The 14,418-nt window shown below is 55.7% G+C and overlaps 3 protein-coding genes across 3 annotated transcripts; all 3 read right to left on the bottom strand.

The window, feature by feature from the left end:
• Window positions 1-1,581: 1,581 nt before the first annotated feature.
• B0T26DRAFT_670965 (uncharacterized protein) lies at window positions 1,582-2,103 on the bottom strand (the record flags this gene model as incomplete). The annotated part of the gene is made up of 2 exons (XM_060439254.1): window positions 1,582-1,951; window positions 1,991-2,103. 2 exons carry the CDS (start codon window positions 2,101-2,103, stop codon window positions 1,582-1,584), a joined length of 483 nt encoding a protein of 160 aa, XP_060303586.1.
• Window positions 2,104-9,924: 7,821 nt separating this feature from the next.
• B0T26DRAFT_737270 (phosphatidic acid phosphatase type 2/haloperoxidase) lies at window positions 9,925-11,493 on the bottom strand (the record flags this gene model as incomplete). Its single annotated transcript, XM_060443427.1, has 5 exons — window positions 9,925-10,023; window positions 10,151-10,472; window positions 10,522-10,650; window positions 10,737-11,363; window positions 11,414-11,493. The coding sequence occupies 5 exons, from the start codon at window positions 11,491-11,493 to the stop codon at window positions 9,925-9,927; spliced, it is 1,257 nt and encodes a 418-aa protein (XP_060303585.1).
• Window positions 11,494-12,121: 628 nt separating this feature from the next.
• B0T26DRAFT_845136 (uncharacterized protein) lies at window positions 12,122-14,201 on the bottom strand. Its single transcript, XM_060447587.1, has 2 exons — window positions 12,836-14,201; window positions 12,122-12,787 (listed from the first exon to the last, which is right to left on the bottom strand). The coding sequence occupies exons 1-2, from the start codon at window positions 13,736-13,738 to the stop codon at window positions 12,278-12,280; spliced, it is 1,413 nt and encodes a 470-aa protein (XP_060303584.1). The 5' UTR covers window positions 13,739-14,201; the 3' UTR covers window positions 12,122-12,277.
• Window positions 14,202-14,418: the final 217 nt, after the last annotated feature.

Genomic DNA, 14,418 nt, shown 5'->3' with positions numbered 1-14,418 from the left:
CGGCAAATTCCGTCAATTAAGTCAAATAAAACCCACCCAATCAGAGAGAGCCTCTTACATCGATAAATACACCATTTTGGGCCTCAAATATAGTCAAATAAGGCTTCATATTTGGCCTGATTGAATTGATGCCAGCGCTGCGAACGAGCCTGCGGCGGGAATGGTGTACGAGGCCAAGGCGTCTGAGCGGGCTTTGTTGTGTTGGCTCGTGGTCATGGTGCTAAAGGTAAATCTGGCCATGAAGCCGACATTTGTCTTCCCCCGGTTGAGCAGCGTTTCTCCTTGGAACTCGTGTCTGGTGTCTGTGGGCGAGATATCTAGGTGAATCACCGCTCTAGAGTCACGGGCTTCCTCCGCGAGGACGAAGTACATGCTCCACTTGTTCATGCACCCCTCAGCTGGCACGAGTCTATCGGCCATGATTTCTACAGCCGTGACGTGCCTTTCGCAAATAGCTGATTGCCAATCTGGGTGGTCGGAAAACTCAAACCAATAGCAGCCCTTTTTCGTTTTACCGCTGACCGCGGAAATCTTAGGGGCCTCGAATATGAATTTCAACGCCTCCTGGGGCGACGCGAAAGGCCCCGAATGACTTTGGGCCTCTGGGAGATTATCGAGCACTGGGAGAGGTTTGGACTGTGGAGAAGCCTCAATCTCTGACGGGGGTTGGTTCATGTGTTTGCTCGAGGATTGCTCGCTGGGTACATTTTTGCTCGAACTGGGCTCACTGGGAATCTTTTCGCTGGCGGCTGTCTTGCTGATGACTGGCTTGCCACCCGAGGTCAACGTGGCGGTGGGGGTGGACATGGCGTCGATAGTGCCCAATTTAAGGATACTATATATGTTGGGAGAAGTAGGAGATCATGGGCATTTTGGAACTGGCCTGGCGAGATATGGCTCCCACTTCTGTTATTTATAACGGGAAAATCAGACGCTGAAAAAAAACACAGTATGACCTGCCTTTTCTGTCTTTCACGGCATTCCTTCGCAAGACAACTCTAGACAGGCTTCTGGTTTGCAAGATGGCCAAAAGACGGCGTTTTAGGGTTCGCTGGAGTGGCACAGTCAAATCCTAACGGCCGCTTCAGCTATGAAACATCTAGTTTTTGCCCATCTTCAGGGTCAACAAAGTGCGAGGCTGAAAGTCCGAGCTCGGGTCCGAGGGGCAGCAAGGCTCACAATGAAACTAGGGTAAAACCGAGCAAGGCAAGCTTGGCCGTGGCCCTGGGCTTGGCTCTGGTACCTTAACTCCCTCTCCCCCCCACTCTCGTCCTTCCAGTAATGTCTGAGTTTTGTCGTCTAATCCTAAACTTACCAGCCAATTACTTTTTGTGCCCACTCACCATCTCCCTTTCATTTCACCCAGCTGTAAGATTGAAGCAACAGAGTAACAGTATCAGAATGACGCAAAGGCAAAACCATCTACCGAGAGTATCAGACTCCACAGCAGAGGTTGATAATAGCTAATGGAACTCGGCTACTCGACCATCACAACCTGTCGGCTATCTCGGACTGCTTAGCCCATCTGAACCTATAGAGGCTGGAGTCCAGCTCCAGCTCTGCTCGATTTCCCGGCCCAATTCAACCGTCGAAGCCGCAGGTCTTATGTCGATGCCGGCAGGTCTTGCTCAGCAACATATGACGCGTTGCTAATAATGCTGACCCATATCGCTCAAATCTATGCACGATCTCATCCGTGGTTACCACGATAGCCTTCCTGTCCGTGGCGAAGGCTTCTTGGGTAGGCCTAGCCGCCGCCGGAGTCAGCCATCGTTTCTTGAGGGCTTCGCGTCCGGCATCCGCCGTGCCCGGGTCGGCAATGAAGGTCCTCGTGGCGAGCGGCGCTAGCTGCGCGTCGGGCTCCGCGCCGCCGCGTCCGCAAAACAGGTCAAACGTGTCCTGAATCCATCCCTGGTGGTCCCGCGACTTGTCGTTCAGGACGTAGTACAGCCTTCAGGACGTAGTACAGCCAGCGGCCGCGCGGCCCCACCCACAGCGCCACGAACATGTCGCCAAACGGAACGGCACGGTACCCTTGATTGGGGCCGAGTAGACCTTCACGGCGGCTAGCTTGGCGGCTTCGTGGTTGTCGGAGGTCACCATCTTGAATGTTATCCGGGCCATACGCCCGTCATCTTCCCCTCCTCATCGGTCCTAGGTGTTACTGTCGCCTGGGATTTTTTCTATTTATGCGGAATGTCTGTCGCCGCAATCCCTACAAGTATCGCCGACTGGGGATTGCCGTCTTTGGGTGCCATGATGAGGCATACGCTCTAGTTATTCGGGGCGTCTATGTCTTTGGACTCGTTTTTGTCGGCCATGATTTCTAATTCTCTAACGCCTCTTTTGCAAGTGACCGACTGCCAGTATGTTTCGCCGACAAACTCATACCAATGCCAGGGCACGTATTGGAAGTGCCAGCGGCTTTCTTGCCTGCCGGCCCTGTACCCGTGGTGTCCTTGAGCGGGGTGACGGCTGTTGTGAAATTTTTGAAGATATGGTCTAAGATGCCCTAGACCCTAGACGGCTGGGGGCTTGCCCGCTAGTGGAGGGAGGCATGGCGAATAAAAAGAGACACGTATTACTCCATGGGCTGGGCAGGACGGTTGGATGATCTGATGATATGTTGGCCGTGCTAACTAATTAGTGAGTGGCCGCCGGCGTACTTAAAATAAGCTACCTGGCAAGTCAGGAGGGGTCGCTGAACGGTGCCTCCGGCGGCCCTCCGGGGGCGCCTGCGGCGGGCTGCTCGCTGCGCTCGGTATTATGCGGCTTAAGGGATCCGAGGTTTATCCGATACGATTTTTATTCCCCGGGCCTCTAATTCAGCTTTTATATCCGCAGCAGCATGCCCAGGAGCCCTATCCTAAATTAGAATAAGCTCCTCGCCGTGATATTGCCTCCGAAAGCGAATCCAGCCGTCAATAATAGGTACGAGTCGCTCGCAATAGCTCTCCTTATTGATTTTGCCTCTTTCTTTCTTTCTCCCAGAATAAACGAGGGCCTTTAACTGAGCCGTGGAAAACCCCCCAAAACATCTAGCCTCGCTTCCGCTGGTGCCTTTCTACTACACAGGTCGGATCCTATTCCTCTCCTGGCCGGCGTATGACGTATTACCTTCGGTGATTGCCTCCTTTCACCCACGTTTCATCCGTCCAAAGAATCTTCTTCCATTGCTCTAGAGTCCAGGAGACATGATCTCTGGCCCACTCTAGGCGCGCTTGACGATTCTTTTCAGACAGTGGAGGCTTCTGACGAGCGATACGACGACGAAAACCGAGGCGGTAGAGGGCTTTTTAATTACCCAGACTCCGAAGATTGCCGAAAAAGAACAGTTGAGAGCTCGAGAAAGGTCATCCTTTGATTTTGCTTGCTCAAGCAAACAAATTCGACTAATTCTTCCTCTTACTCTGGCGAAAGAACTCTGGGGCGGCCAGGTCTCTTTTTCGGCTCTTTTTCTTGAATCGCTTGCCGGATTTGCGCTTCTATAAAAGAGGGGAGCCGGCTTTGGATTTCGGCCTTAGAGAGAGAGGCCTCCATCGAAGTATAGCGTACGGATGCGAGTATGGCCGGTGAGGGTTAGTTGCTTAATTCTAGAGGTTCCTTTTGGGCGAGCCATTGCGAAGATGACGATTTGGAATGCAGAATGGTGGAATTTATGGTTAAACGTCGGATTTTAGCATTCTGGTAAATAGAAGGCCGTAGAAAGAACCTGATGGGTGGAAGTGGGGCGCCCCACAGGTACATGACAGGGGGTATTTTATTTTGGCTCGCGACCATAGTAGAAGAGACAGCCCTCTACGCCACCTCGGGCTCGCAAGCTCGCCTACGGTGGCTCCTTTTAGCTGAATAATGGGACACGGTTGCGCCGGTTGCCATGTCCCACGTCCACGACAATGATGAAGCATGAGACCGGCCTCTTCTCAACCAGACCCGAGTCACGCGGCCTGTTGACAGCGCTGGCATCAATTCAATCAGGCCAAATATGAAGCCTTATTTGACTGTATTATTATACAGGCTGGCGATCCATTCCACGTCCACGGTCCACGCGTCCACGCCGTGGAAATGGATGGTCCGTGCATCCATTTCCATCCATTCCACGGACCTGCCCGTTACATAATCCATCCATCCACGCGAGGGCTCCGTGGAGTGGATGCGTGGAAATGGAAGCAGGGGTGTGAAAGGGTAGGGGTGGTCCTGGTCTGGCCCCTCAATACCCCTGCAATTCAGGTGGAAACAAGCTTGGTCATGGTTGGCCGAGATCTCAGGTACCTATAATACGGTCATTTCCATATACAAATAAAGGATCTTTAAACAGAATAGAACAGCCATGGGTCTTGGACATTTCGCGTCAAAGGTGTCGCGTCGAACGCGTCTAGACGAGTCCATTCTCGATGAGTACCGCGTAGAATGGCTAAGACGCCGGTTATCAGCTCTATGGCTCTCAAGTCGCCAGATCAGGAGAGTCGGAAGGACTCGTGGGGCCTCTTCCCTTGGAAAGATTTTCCCGGATACACGCAATCTCAACGCTGCGCGTCCACATCATCATGGATATGGCAATTCGGCTACGATATTGAGAAGAGCGACGATGATACAAAACGGCGATGGGTTTGCAAGGTCTGTGTTGACAGTCGCAAGCCCAACCCTCATTCGACAGCCTCAAGCGGTACGCAGAACGCGGAGATCCATCTCTAGAATGACCACAAGGTCTATGACCCTTCCGGAAAGCGGAGACCGCCCAGCAAAGCAAAGGAGAAGACACCATCGAGGAATATAGCCGAGATGATGAAGCTGGATACTCATGACGTGCGAGAGCAGCAGATCGCAAACCAGATCATTGGCCGCTTTGATCGGCTAGTGTTCCAGCGTTTGGTTGTCTCATGGATCATCAACAGCAACTCTTCTTTCCGACAAACTGAAGATCCATACCTCCGTGCCGCTTTCGAGTATCTCAATCCACTCGTAAAGACAACCGAAGCGCATATTACGCACGATACAGTCCGCAGGCGGATTCTTCAGGTGTACGGGGAAAACAAGGCGGAGATCAAGCGAGTATTAGCGGCAGCCCCGGGGTCAATTCATATTGCATTCGATGGCTGGAGGTCCAATAATCGCCACGCTTTGTATGGAATCTGTTGCTATTTTCTCAACACCCTTGGCCAGCCGGGAAAACTCGTGCTCGGCCTTCCTGAGCTGGTCGACCGCCATTCTGGCGACAATATCGCCGCCCATGTTGTCGAGGTCCTTCGAAGCTACGACATAGCTCATAAGGTGGGATATTTCACACTCGACAACGCTAAGAATAACGATACGGCGATGGAAGAAATTGGGAAGGCGCTTGGTTTTGAGGGTAAAACTCGGCGATTACGCTGCTTTGGCCACATCCTCAGTCTTGCCGTCAAAGCACTTCTCTTTGGCCATGATTCCGAGGCTTTCGAGGACGATATTCAAGGGAACGAGGCACCTGACGCGAAACTCCACGAGCTATGGAGACGAAAAGGACCGGTTGGGAAACTCCATAACCTCGTCTTCTGGATCCACCGTTCAGACACTCTGACCAGTCACCTTCGATTTCTTCAGCTTACCGCGTATAGCAAGTCTGATGATCCGGCGACTCGAGCGAAGAAACCTCTAGATGTTATCACCGATGTGGTCACCCGTTGGCTATCCACTCTTTATATGATTCGGCGTGCCCTTCTCCTAAAGGACTTCCTCCAGGATCTTTGGTACGAACAGAAAAGCGAGTGGGAGGGGCTGGTATTGAGGGGAAAGAAGTCAAACAGCGACGTGCCACTTTGCCTCAGGGACGAGAACAAACTCGGAGAGAAAGACTGGGCTATTATCTCCTTATTTAACGAGGTCCTGCAACACTTCGAGCACGTCCTGATTACTCTTGAAGGCGATGGTCAGCAGCGCAAGCGGAAAGAAGGATACATCGAAGCGTATGGGTGTCCATGGGATATCCTGCTTGGCTACGAATACCTCCTTGGTAAAATGGAGATATACAAGGCTACCGCTCATCGATATCCCGATCCTGAACACTTCAAGGTTAATATTAACCTCTGTTGGAAGAAGCTTGACAGGTACTACTCGCGGCTTGACGAGACGCCGGTCTATTACGCCGCCATTACACTTCACCCGGCGTACCGTTGGGGATATTTCGAGGACGTCTGGGCGGATCGCCCGGACTGGATCCAGACTGCAAAATCCGTTGTAGAGGGGCTATACCGGTCTCACTACGAGTGGCGAACTATCTCGCGGGATCGAGACCGCGGCGAGCCAGTCATGAAGAAGCGGCGCATATATCGGAATCCTTTTGATGAGTATCGTGAAGAATCCCGTCTTGCCCCGACTCTATTACAGCTACCTTCATCGACGACTCCCCTGTTGCAAGCTGAGGACGTGGGCGGCGGTTCAGCTCATTCTGTTGGCGACGAATACAGCGATTGGTTCCGCGACGTCCATAAGTCTGACCAGAATGTCCTAGATCCTATTAGCTATTGGTATGAGAGGCGGGAAGAGTATCCACGTCTGTCGCAAATGGCTCTCGATGTGCTTTCTGTCCTTCCTATGTCTGCTGATGTCGAGAGACTGTTCTCAACATGCGGGCGAATGGTTCGAGACGAACGAGCTAGGCTGGACGCTAGTACGATCGGGATGACACAGACAGTGAGATCATGGCTTCGTGGGGGATATATCGAGAGTACAGAGAAGCTTCTTGAAGAAGCCAAGGCGCCAGGGACTGATCTGTTGGCTGAGTTGAGCTTTGCGGAAGCCCGGGAGGCAACAGGGGGGAGGATCACGTGTATCGTCCCTTTATAGCTAGCGTCCACGTATTTCCATTCCATGTCCATCCATTCCACGGGCCTACTCTTAGCGTCCATTTCCATCCATTCCATTTGAGGTGGACCCAAATGGACGTCCATACATTCTACTAGAGGCTGCGTGGATGGAAATGGAATGGACCGCCAGCCTGACTGTATTTGAGGCCCAAAATTGTGTATTTATCTGTGTAAGAGGCTCTCTCTGATTGGGTGGGTTTTATTCGACTTATTTGACGGAATTTGCCGCTCTACCAAAAAAACAAGGAAATCGAGCCCCGAATCGCACGGAAAAAAGCCCTTGACCTTCAGGGTCCTCATTAACTCGCCCAAGGGCGATTTTCAGCGGTAGAGAGGCTTGTCGAGAGGGTCGTGACATCAACGGTGGAGGCAGGCATGTTGTCGAGGACTCGGGAGCCAAGGAAGCAGGGAAATCGCTGCAAGAAGGTAGGATTCGGCAGTTTGTTTACAGCGGTTGGCGATAGTTGCATTGCAGCGGCACGGTGGCACCCGAATTCAGGCATTCGAGGATTTTCCCGGGACCAGAAAATGCAGGGTTGGCCTTTTCAGGGATTGTGCCAGGAAAACCCGGAAAATTGGGCCCAAAAATGGCTCAACCAATGGGAAATATTTACAAATATGCCAATTAACCTGACCCCAATTTGGCCTCAATTTGACCTCCAAAATGGCTTATTTGCCTACAAATACGGTTTTTTGGAGGTCAAATTGATTTAGCATTTATTTAGATTGGTGCCAGCGCTGCCTGTTGACGAAACGAGTTGACGAAACGAGTTGACGGTGAAACTATCATGACGCTTCTGGGCCAATAACTTGTACGAAGAAGCGAGACGACCACCTTTGGCTGAGGGTGCACACGCCAAGATATGGGCGCAGCAAGGGCAAGGTTTCTGGTCGGCCGCCTTGATATCAGTGCGGCAGTTAGTGCGGGTGTCGACAGGGCACCCCTCCTCCGTCCTCCCACCATCCTCCATGCCCCTACCACCGGTAAGTCGGTCGGCGTCCGCGGGCCTCGTACAGGTCCCCTCATCGGCCGCGCGCGTCGACCTGCATCTCTTTTCTTTGCTTCAATAATCTTTGTCTAACCAAGTTTTTATGCGAGGTGCACAGTTTACTAGAAAACGTAGTGGATCGCTTGAGGAATCTAAGCTATCTGCCCGCAGGCGAAAAATTTTTGGTAGGGGGCAAGGGGGATAGGCTGGTGGTGCATGGACCATTAAGTGATCCAGGCTAGGCCGGGCTTGGCCTGTGCCTAGTACAGTTTTGCAGTCGGATACCTTGGTTACTACCGCTTTCTGTCATTGTTGGCGCACCATCTTGGCCACAGCTTTGGCATGATTCTGCAGGAGCAATCCAATCTCACCCGTTGGGTCAGTCAAGCCAATTAGGATCCGGATGAAGAGCATGGCTGGCGTGTGCAAGTGGCCGGGGGCCCCAGTTCATCAGCTCCAGTTTCGAATCTATTAACTACTACGTACTATGTAATTAATACCGAGAAAAGGCGGCACTTGCCGGTCGCAAGGTACCTGCCAGTTGTTTTGCGGTTGACCTGTAGTTAAGCAGGCCGGTTGCAAGCTAGTCCGTTTGGCTAGCCAGTCAGCCAAGCTCTCCCTCCATTGCAGGCCTAGTCAAACTGTCAATGATTTAAGGTGCTGAGAGGAGAGCTATCAAAGAGTCGTGGGGATGAGAGATTGTCAGCCACTTTTGAGCCACTGCCTGCATATCCCTCCAAACACTGCATATTGTCACGTAATCATGCCCCCCTGACCGAACTTTGCCACCAACTGGGCCACCAACGCTGATCGGCCCTTATATAGGCCTTGATGCCTATACTGTTGACTAATCCCGGTCTTTTGGTCGAAGCATAACAGGCCTTCTTTCCTGTATTACTAGATTGGATTTAAGCAGGCAATTCAATGCGCTGTCAACTTCGATCGCGTGCAACAGAGATGCAGTCTTCCTCGCCTCCGCTCCGGCACAAAACGTGAACGCCGGCAGCCAAGAACGCTTCCTACCACGTGGTTCGACCCAAGCAATCATTGCTTCTTACTCTAGGTTTCTCTAGGCTTAATTATTTTACTCCGTACTTGGTGGGCCAATCGGGACTCGTTCAAAACCGCACGTAATAAGCCGCCTCGCAAGGTGGGTGCGGTCATCCACTACTCAGTCTCATATCTGTCTGTCCCGTGGGCCAATCTTGCCACCTGGAAGGTCCCAGCGGTCCGGATCAGAATGTCAGAGTCGGTTGGTTCCTGGCGGCTGTCTCGTGTCTCATCTCACGCCGAGGACTGGGGGCTGGACGGGGGGCCTGGTTGATTCCGCATATGGACTCCACGTATTATTGACTCTCCATTTCGGATGATGAGAGTGGCAGGGACTCGAGCATGTGGCGCAGCGGAAGCAGGGCATCGCCGTGAACCCTCACTGGGATGAGGTCTGCGGCTCTGTGCGGATCCTTTTGCGAGCTAGGGTAGGTACTCCGATAATTAGGGAATTACGCATGACAAACGTGAGTAATGCGTGCCGCTAGCCCATGCTCAGTTAAGGCGCTGTAATTATGTGCGGGTCCAAGACTTGTATAACCCGACGTTAGTGTGCAAATTTGTTTCGTGCTCCGTCCTCGACCTCTCACAATTCGGGCCGTGGCGAACGTATGCCTGCGTATTGCCCCGGATTCAGGCAGGCGTGGAGGCGGCGGCACGGCCCGCGATACGCAGCCCAAGCCTCAGTTTTGTATAAGCAGCCAGAGCGTGAACTGGCCAAGCGTGAGAACTGTGACAAAAAGCGGCGGGCTCTCGAGACACATCCCAATCGGGTCAACACAGCTCCGAGTGTTAGTACCAGCTCCAAGGCTGTTAGCGCTAGTCTAGGTGCTGACTAGACAACAATTGCGCACTTTGACAGGCCATAGTTCAACACGATTCGATCCAATTCGACTCTTGGCTGCTAGGCGATGCCAGGTGGGCGCCACATGATTCATTCCTTGTCACCTAGGTAGCCATGAACAAGACCTGCTTCAGACCTGCTTCCTTTTTCCTTCCCCCTTTTCTTCCCCCTTTTCTTCCCCCTTCCCATCTCTCCACTCTCAAAACTCGTCCCAGTGTTCATCAAACTTCTTGAGTGTCGCGCGCGCGACGGCGTCACCGACCGCGACACCGGCAGACCCAGCAAACGGGAAGTGAATCTACTCACCACACGACGACACCGAGACTGTCAGCTTTCTTGCGCCCGGGACACATCAAAGGCATATGGAAAGAGACAAGGACAAAGAGACAAGGACAAAGAGACAAGGACAAAGAGACAGAACGCACCCCTCCAAGCACGCGGCTGGCAGCGTTCTCGAGTGCGGCGACAGTGAGGTTGGAGTACTGGCGCGTGATCGGCCCACGGGCGTCAATAGTGACGTTACTGGTCAGGGTGGCGCGCACGGCATCACTGCCACCGTTGTAGGCGCGCAGGACGGCGGCCGCGGCGCCCCCGAACGTCGAGTGCGTCGACACGTAGTCCTGGTGCGACGGCGTCGGCCGCAGCAGCGGCACCCACGCCGCGTCCGACACGTCGCGCCCGCTCGCCACCCACCGGTCCGCCGTCCGCTGGATTGCTGTGACGGGCCGCCACGAGTTATATGCGTATCTGGACATGGTCAGATGGTGAGGGTGTAGAGGGATTCGGGGGCAAGCACTTTGTGTCCCACGACGCAAAGCCCGCGTTGGCCAGCGCGTAGTTGAGCTGCGCGTAGAACTTTGCCGACTCGACCACCTCAGTCGCCAGCGCGATGCCGACGACCGAGTGCGCGAAGCGGTTCCAGCCACTGGTGCCGAGCTGAGGTCAGCGTCTTTGTGTCTAATTAATCAAATCTAGTCAAGGGGAAGGGGGTGGGGGGGATGGGGGACGCACGTGACGGACGACTCCCTCCAGAAATACGCCGTGTCCGTGTCGTAGGCCGTGCGGGCCGTCGAGTTGAGCGAGCCGTACTCCTTGACGTACAAGACGGCCGTCTCGTACTCGGCCGAGTTGGTCTTTGGCGGCGGCGGCGCGCGGAAGCGCGTGATGTCGCCGAGCGCGGCAAACGGAGCGATGAAGCGGGCCTGCGGCACGTCCGGGAGCGGGTTCGACCCGGGGGTCTGCTGGTAGACGCCCGGCGTGGCCGGGGCGAAGACGTAGTCGATAAAGTTGGCGATATTGTCGGCCGCACGGGCACGGGCGACCTTCGCCGCGGCGTCCTGGCCGACTCTGATGGCCTCTTTACCGTCGTTCGAGGTCACGTTGAGGCCGATGGCGGGGACGACAGCCCTCAGCGCAGCGTCCGCAGCGTTGTAGATGCGCGTGCCGTGGAAGGCCCACAGAATGGCGTTGTGGGCGGCGTGCGACACGGCCAGCTGCTGGAACGCCAGGCTCTCGCCTCTCGACTTGACGGCCGCCTCATACACGGCCGCCTGCACGATGGCCTGGTACCACGCCGAGACAGGCGACTGCAGGCTACCGATGGTGGTGCCGTTGACAAGAGCCCCTGACTGCTCGACCCTGGAAGGCGTCAGAGGAGGTGATGTAGCAACAGCCGATAGGGGACATACCAGTACTGCACAATGTCCCCGGAGTAGGCGGCGCTGGCCGGAGCCAGTGCTGCGAGCAGGGCAAGAACCAAATACCTCATCTCGACTGTTTTGTTGACAGCAGGAATGAATATACAGAGAGGTCTCCGTCCTGATAGTGATCGACCCCGACCACAGCAAACAAATGCAGGAACCCGAGAACGGCATCGTCAGCCCGGAGAGCAGACCGCCTCCGCATTTAAATAGCGGCCAAAAGGCACGAGATCGCCGTGGCTAAATGGCGTCAGGTACGACGCGGATCACTCCATCCAAGTGCTGAAGCGGGTGGTTGCGGACGTGCTCTCGACCGTCGGCAGCGGCCTACCTATGTAGACGAGCTTGGCGAACTGTCACGGTGGGAGCGTTGCCGCCCCGCGGTCCAACCAGTGACGCCCCGCGGTCCAGCCAGTGACGCCACGGCCTAGAACATCGTGCCCAGCCCGCCCAGCCAAGCCCCCTGGCATTGCGCCATTTCGGGATTTCGGGCACAGCTTTGTATTTGACGCCGCCTGCGCTGCCGAGTCGCGTGATGTTCGCCATGCGTACCCGAGTCTCTTATACGAGTTAGTGCCTACGCTAGGGGAGGTGCTTCTGGCCCGGAGACCAGAAATGAAACCCGATTGTAAAAAGAAATTGGTGCTTTGGTCAGTAGGCACGCTCTAGTGAGTTGGAAGACGTTGAGATGTCCCTAAAACTCTTGGTGTTGAATTTGAAAGCGTGTTTGTTTAACGGGACCAAAGCCAGAGTGAAAGCAAAGAGGCCTTAGTTCTCAAGAAATATCGTTCATCCTTTACTCCTGCATCTCGTCTCACGTCTCTCATCCACACTAATCCACCAACCACACACCTACCCTTTGACCTCGTACCTCCTGACCTCGTACCCCCTGAACTCAAAGTACCGTCCAAACTCGATATCCGCCATCAAGCCATCCACAACCTCCTTCTCAACCATAAGCACAAACTCACATCCCTCATCAGTACCAGCAGCCGCCCGGGGCGGGTAAATCAGCACGAGGCCCTCCGTCACCGCATCGAACAGATGCCGGAACGCCACGGGCTTGCCGAAGCCAAAGTCAGCACCACAGACATCCGTGTCGCGCCAGTCGGTCGTCGCCATGGTCAGCGGCGGGAACGAGTTGACGCGCGTGAAGAGGACCGTCTTGTCGCGGACGGGCGCCAGCGTGGCCAGCGCGGCGTCGAGCGCCGCCTGGTCGCAGCCGTCGGTGAGGCTGCGGATGTAGCTGGCGAGCCGCGCCAGCGGGACGCCACCGTCGTCGGGCGACGCCGACGCCACGGCGTGCGTTGTCAGCAGCGGGTCCGGCGCGTACGCCGACGCGGCGGCCCAGAACAGGTTGCGCTGCTGCCGGGGGGCCACGGGCGGGCGCGCGCGGGGGCGCATGTTGACGGCTTCGAGGAAGAGCGGCGAGCCGGCTGGGTCCGACTTGTACAGTGCCGCACGGTGGCGCGTGAGCGTGCGCCAGATCATGGCGGTGAAGGCGTCGTACGTCGAGATCCACCTGTCCGGGTCGGACGGGGTGGCGAGCTGCTTGAGCGCCGCGGCCTTGCTCTGCGGCAGGTGGAAGAGCAGCGACGCGTGCTCGCGCAGGTCCGGGTGGCGCGCCGGCGGGATGGGCCCGTCGACCTTGCCGGCCGAGGGGAAGCCGGTGGCGGTGAAGCGGGAAGCGTCGAGGTTGGCCGGGTCCCACGGCGGCAGGGGCGTGCCGGCGACGAGGGCGCGGCAGTTGTCGGCGAGCTGGTGGACCGAGTTGGCCCAGCCCATGACGTCGTTGGCGTAGTGGTGGTGGTTCATGAGGAAGACGAGCCCGCCGGGGACCAGGTTGGCCTGGAAGGCGGCGACGACGGGCTTGGCGCTGGGCAGGCACTCAGGCTTCTCGCCGTACGTCATGCCGTCGACGACGAGCAGCCGCGACGAGTCGCCCAGCGCCGACGACGCGAAGTGGGCCTTCTCGAGCTCGTCAAGCGACGGCACGCCGTCGCCGGGCGCGAACGTCTTGACGACCAGCTTGACGGCCGAGTCGCGCCGCTTGACGAACGAGTGGTCGTCGTCGCCGGCGTTCTTCTCGATGGTGCCCACCAGCTGCCGGCACTGCGCCAGCGTCACGGCGAGGCCCTTCTTGAGCACCTCAACTGCATTGGCCCGCGCGGCGTCGTCGAGGCGGAAGAAGAGCGCGTAGCTGTTGTACGTGCTGGCCGCCAGGTAGTCGAGGCTAGAGAAGCGGATCCGCTCCTCGTCGGCGTCATTCTCCCAGCCCTTGGGGCGGATCTGGAACTCTTCCGTCTTGGCCATGTCTGCAGCGGATAACCAAGTCCTAGTCTGGGTGGGGAAGTTGGGAGACGCCCTGGACGGGACGGCCTTTTTGTTTTGGCCTTCCCGGGTGTGGACTTGTCAGTGTAGTGCCGCCCCGCTGCGGCTGTGTTCAAGTACTGGACCAAGCAAAGGCGACGATATCGGTTGGTGACAGTGGTGACAGGGTGACAGGGTGACAGTGGTGATAGGGTTAATAGTGGTGATAGGGTGTGTGTTGACAGTGGTGACAGTGGTGACAGCGGTGACAGTGGTGACAGTGGTGGACCTTTGGCGTCTTGCGTAGTGTAGTAATGTGGATGCGATACCCTGGTGGCCCTTGATAATCACATCCCAACTCGGCGAGTCGGCAGGGACCAGCGACTAACAGCGTTTCAAGTGCTGACGGCCGGCCACAATACTCCGGAATTGCTCCACAGACCTAGACTCTACCCCGAACTATCCCAGTTGCCTTCCAACGGATTCTAGTATCGTAGCCCCTCTCTCGAAGTGGCCTAACGAATAGTTTCCCCACCCCGTATTGCAGCGTTGCATCGCGGGCCCAAACGAAGCGGTGACGGGGCTGCACTTCTGATTGAATAGCAGCCTGCAACCTGCAGCGACAGTCGACAGAAACCTCAACATTGTGCTCTTGCTGCACAAGGCCATAGCGCCGGATGTCG

The sequence above is a fragment of the Lasiosphaeria miniovina genome (assembly GCF_030549165.1).
Source record: "Lasiosphaeria miniovina strain SMH2392-1A chromosome Unknown B0T26scaffold_1, whole genome shotgun sequence".
NCBI lineage: Eukaryota > Fungi > Ascomycota > Sordariomycetes > Sordariales > Lasiosphaeriaceae > Lasiosphaeria > Lasiosphaeria miniovina.
Note: the sequence above shows the minus strand (reverse complement) of the source record. Positions and strands in the feature narration are given on the sequence as shown.

Coding starts and splice junctions, on each gene's coding strand:
- B0T26DRAFT_845136 (XM_060447587.1), bottom strand. CDS start 13,738: ATGGCCAAGACGGAAGAGTTCCAGATCCGCCCCAAGGGCTGGGAGAAT. Junction 12,788..12,835: donor CGCCGCTCTTCCTCGAAGCC/GTCAACATGCGC, acceptor CCCCGGCAGCAG/CGCAACCTGTTCTGGGCCGC.